Here is a 4,962-nt window from a genome sequence, read left to right as displayed (position 1 = left end):
GTCTGCACGACAGCAGAGCTGGAAGAAGAGAAGTGATGGAGGGAGGGAGAGGGAGGGAGGGAGGAGAAAGGACAGTTTGAATAAAGGCAACATCAAAATGTTCTGATTTATTTCAACAAGACAGACAACATGAGCCTGCGTTCATATCTGCTTCATAAGTTGCACGTCACTGACATGAATTCACGAAAAATGTTTGTAACGACTTTCCTCTGAATTCAGAAGCAGGGGGGAGCTGGGGATCAAACCCCCAACCCTCTCTAACCAGCTTTACTTCCCACTGCGCCACCATGCCGCCCTTGTCTATTGTACCTTATGACTCTTAACCTTTTGTTTTTAATCAACTTCTCCTGTTTGTGTGTGTAAGAAAAAGCTCTGAGCACTACAGCAAAACACTGAATTAACAAGCAAAATAATGCGCACCAACACGCAGGGGCAGCCATCCACGGCACCATGACCACTGTTGTAATTAATGGAGCTCGTTTGCAAGTCCGACGATCCTGTTGGACTCCTCCAGCCAGCTCCCCATTGACCCTGGTCTCACATCTCTCTGGACTTTATCCCAGGCCTGCCCTCATCTGACGGTAACACTGTTAATCTGTTAACGGTTGTTGACTGGCTTTTCCAAATCAGCTCATTTCATTCCTCTACCCAAGTTATCCACTGCTAAAGAGCTAAAGATCCAACTGCATGGTCTGCCCAGGACCATCGTCTCTGACCTATAGACTGTACAAAAGAAGTGGATGTAGCCACCATGATGTCACCCATTGGTTTGTGCACTACCATTTGGAAACCTTGAATTTGGCATTTTGGACATCTACATGGGATCGGGAGCTCCCCAGTTCATGGGCCCATTCCCCATCGCCAAGGTCATCAACCCAGCTGCAGTCCGCTTCCGACTGCCTCAGTCTATGCGGATCCACCCTACCTCCCATGTCTCTCGGGTCAAGCCTGTCAGGGAAAGGCTGGGATGAGGTGAGAGAGAAGCAGAAAGGGCACCAACATCTCCCCATATCAGTCTGGGGGACAGGTTAGCCTCTCTCAGTCATCAACAGTTGGAGATAAGGCACAGTACACCACACTACCTACCCATAGCAGAGGTCACTCTCCGGAGACAGAGCCTGTCAATCAAACATTTTAAAGGGGCACTACAAGGGGAAGGCACGACTGACTTATATCACAGGCTCACCAATGTTTCATAGGAACCTAGAGAGTCTGCACAGCAGTTCCTGTTCAGGGCCATCGAGATAAAGGAGAGGATGCTGTGGAAGTCCAGTGAGGGAGAGACCCAGGAGTACTACAGCCCAGACATGGTACAGCGTTAATTTTTCTGTGCCATTGAGACAGGAGTCCTCTGTGATGCCATCAAGTTCCAAATGAGGCTCTACTTAAATGACATCCATGCAAGTGATGAGATTCTCATAGAAAAGCTCAGTGAGGCTGCAAGTCTGGAGGGAGAGAGGAAGTACTTCCTTAGGCAGATGTTCCTTACAGCCATGGAAACCACAGCAAAGCATTAGGCAAGGGGTGAGTCCACATACCTATCATCCCTCCACCCACCAGTCCTCTGTTTACCAGTCACCAGCCCGCCACTTACCAGTCTACAAGGAGAGACAGACATATGACTAGATAGGGACCTACAGGCTGTGAAACATGGAGAGTGCAACCACTGCTTCCATTGTGGTGCCATATTCTGAGAGGTCACAATCGGTAGCTCCTGTCCACACGTCCCACTATCAACTGGAGACGGAGAGGGAGACACATGTAAACAAATCCAAACACAAACAACAACAACAACAGCCTAACCCCCACATCAACTACATTAAGTCACCATACAGGAAAAAGCTGATTAGTCTAGCAGGAAAACAGTGTTGGTAAACTGCAAGCTGGATGGTGTATCAGTGGACGCCCTGTGGGACAACGGACCTCAAGCCACTGTCAGAGAGACCATCATCAGCTTCAATGTTACCTTGGTTGGCCACCTCCAGGCAGTCAAAGCTGTGTATCCTGTCAACCTGTCTGCCACCAGTTCTGACACCTGTCAGAGACCTGGAGAGGCCGCGAGACAGACCCTGTATTAGGAGTGTGAGGCTTTCTCTAACCAGGGTGACATCGGCTGCATACCCTCCCTCAACATGCATGTCAGTCTGAGGGACCCCATGTCAGTCTACATCTCCATCCCCAGGCATCCATGCAGAGGTGAAAGAATACTTGAGTGGCAGTTCCAGGTTTTCAGTCCTCAACCAGAGGAAGGCATACCATCAAGGGTTCCTGGATTCAGACAGTCGTCCACTGACTCACTGACACTCATTACACCTTGGGGCCTCCATCACTGGGTCAAGATCTCGTCTGGCCTCAGCTCTGCACCTGCAGAATTCCAGAGGAATATGGGGGAATGTCAGACCTACAAGATGCCATCTGTCAGCCTTATCTTGATGAGAACTTGGTACACAGCTCCGTTTTCGCGGATCCCCTGGAGCATTTCAGGACAGTGTTGCAGAGGTATCAGTAGCATGGAGGCTCAGCCCCAGAAATGTGAGCTCTGGAGGGGAGGTCCGGTTCCTGGGTTAGGGGCTAACCCTAACAAACATAAGAAGTAGGCAGGTAAAATAATTCCTGACTGTGACAGAACCCCCCCCCCCCCCAGACCGGAGGCTAGGTGACCAAGGTGAAGGCTGGAGGCCGAAGTGGAGGCTGGAGGCTAGCAGGTCCATTGCGAGCAGACAGGGAGGCTGGAGTGTTAATAAAATCCAATGTCTGCTCCTCACTGGAGGTGTTTTGCAGTAGTTCAGAAGGCACACAATGATGTGAGTCACCTCATTAAGTTCTTCCACAGAAAATAAATCACCTGCTGGCCTAATTTTTGGTGGGATCGTTCTGTCATGATGCAGGATCAGGCACAAGCAGACAAAGCTGGCAGGCAGGATGATGTCAGTGATTTATTGATGAAGAGAGACTTACGGGCAGGCAGGTACTGGTAGGTAGGCAGACAAGTTCAGGTTCGAGTGACAGAAGCTTGAAAGCAACAAAACAACAAAAGGCAAGACAGCGACATTGCAACTAGGATAATCGAACAAGGGAGCAATGGAAGTAGGTTGGTACATGTAGTGAGTGACTAATGAGGGCATGGCATGCAGATGAGGAGGCCAGGAAATGCAGAACAGGAAAGGGAGGTGGGGGGGGACTGAGAAACAGACTGAGACAATATGTGAGTTTATCTCCCTACTGAGTTTATATAGTGAATGGTAACATCTCAATATTGACTGCATACCACCTTTTTCTGTTCAGATTTTTTAACACAGTAAATTCTTCTACATTTGGTTTGGTCCTAGTAAGTGGGCTACAGCTTCACTCTTGCAGTGGTTACATGCATGCTGGTTGAATCCCTTTCCATTTTCCATTACACTTTTCAGTTAAAGCCTCATTTTGTGAACACATCTTTCTTTTTAGAGACATTTTAGTTCTGGAGCTGGAGTTATCCAGATTTTTCTTGGCTTAGAAACAGTCAAATCTATTACTTTATTTCTTTTTTTCCAGTGCTCGATTTAGCCCGCCTGACCTGGAGGTGCAGTTTAGGTGTGTGCACCTAAACCTTCCTAACTTTGTGCGCAACAGCCTATAGAGCTTTTAGAGGAGTAAAGCCTAATTTTGTAAACACATAAACATTTTATCATCTCATCTTTATCATTGATGGCCCCAAAATGTCGATAAGCTAATGAAAAGCAGTCACATTTAAAGACCTTTGAGGATCTTTAAAAAGTCTGTGCAACTGTCGTTATAGGAGGTAGCTGCACTTCAGCAGACTCAAACACATTTTGAGTCAAAAACACTGAGGACATGGCGTTGGCATCTCAGTGGAAGCTATGGCCCTGTGGTGGCTGTGTGTGTGTGTGTGTGTGAAAGTATTTGAAAGCAACAAATACAAATTCAGAACATCATCATTAAACATTAAACACCATCCAATGATCAGAGGAGTCACTCATCTTCAGGATTATTACACAAGAAATGAGAAACTAATCAGTCATGAGTGATACATCAGTTCACTTTGGCTGGACAGAACAACCTCCTGAGGTGTTTATAAATTTCTTTCATTTTCAGTCCATACATGATTGGATTAAAGAGAGGATGATATAAAACGATTTGTAAGTTCATTATTAAATGCACAGTCTTTGGAAAATTAGATTCCAGTCCAACTGTAATGACATCATACACACACAAACAGGAAAAGTTTAACAAAACTATCAGGTGGGGTAAACAGGTCTGTGCAGCTTTTTTCCTGACTTCTCTACTACTTCGATAGGATATTATGAGTATCCTGGTGTATGTAAGAAATATGAAAAGCACAGGGAGAAGTGCAACATTAAGCAGTATGATCATATCTCGTATGAAATGTGCTTTTGAGATCACACATTGAAGTTTGTAAACTGTGTTATTGCAAAAAACTCCTTTTAAAATAAAGCTACAGAGTTCTTCTTTGGCGCTCAAAGCAGTTGGCACAGTGACCTGAGAGGCAGGTAGAGTCCAGGCTAAAACCAAGAAAATACTGACAGTGGTTTTCCTCATGATAGTTGGATATTGCAGAGGTTTACATATAGACACATACCTGTCATAGGACATGGCTGCCAGCAGTAAGAACTCTGAACCGCCTAAACAGTAAAATACATGAAATTGGAAGAGACAGGCTGAATATGATATGATCTGTTTCTCAGATAAAAAGTCGATCAGAAGCTTTGGGTAGACCACAGTGCTGAAAAGAACAGAGTTGATTAACAAAGCTGCAATGAAGATGTACATAGGCTCATGGAGGTTTTGGTGAATCCAGATAATATACACAATGGTAGAATTACTGCATATTATTAGAATATATACTGTGAACATAATCACAAAATAAACATATCTGTATTTGTGAACTTCCACATGCCCTCCAAAAGTTATATATGTTCCATTTAATTCATTATCCATTAA

At 45.3% G+C, this 4,962-nt stretch overlaps 1 protein-coding gene across 1 annotated transcript; it reads right to left on the bottom strand.

The window, feature by feature from the left end:
• Window positions 1–4,032: 4,032 nt before the first annotated feature.
• On the bottom strand, window positions 4,033–4,962 carry LOC139292228 (olfactory receptor 6N2-like). Its single transcript, XM_070914469.1, has one exon. It carries the CDS (start codon window positions 4,957–4,959, stop codon window positions 4,033–4,035), a length of 927 nt encoding a protein of 308 aa, XP_070770570.1. The 5' UTR covers window positions 4,960–4,962.

This window comes from Enoplosus armatus, chromosome 11, assembly GCF_043641665.1.
Source record: "Enoplosus armatus isolate fEnoArm2 chromosome 11, fEnoArm2.hap1, whole genome shotgun sequence".
Taxonomy (NCBI): domain Eukaryota; kingdom Metazoa; phylum Chordata; class Actinopteri; order Centrarchiformes; family Enoplosidae; genus Enoplosus; species Enoplosus armatus.
The sequence above is the reverse complement of the archived record's forward strand: the minus strand, read 5'-3'. Positions and strand labels throughout refer to the sequence as shown.

What these genes read in the sequence shown, in the direction of transcription:
- LOC139292228 (XM_070914469.1), bottom strand. Translation starts at nt 4,959, where the DNA reads ATGGATAATGAATTAAATGGAACATATATAACTTTTGGAGGGCATGTG.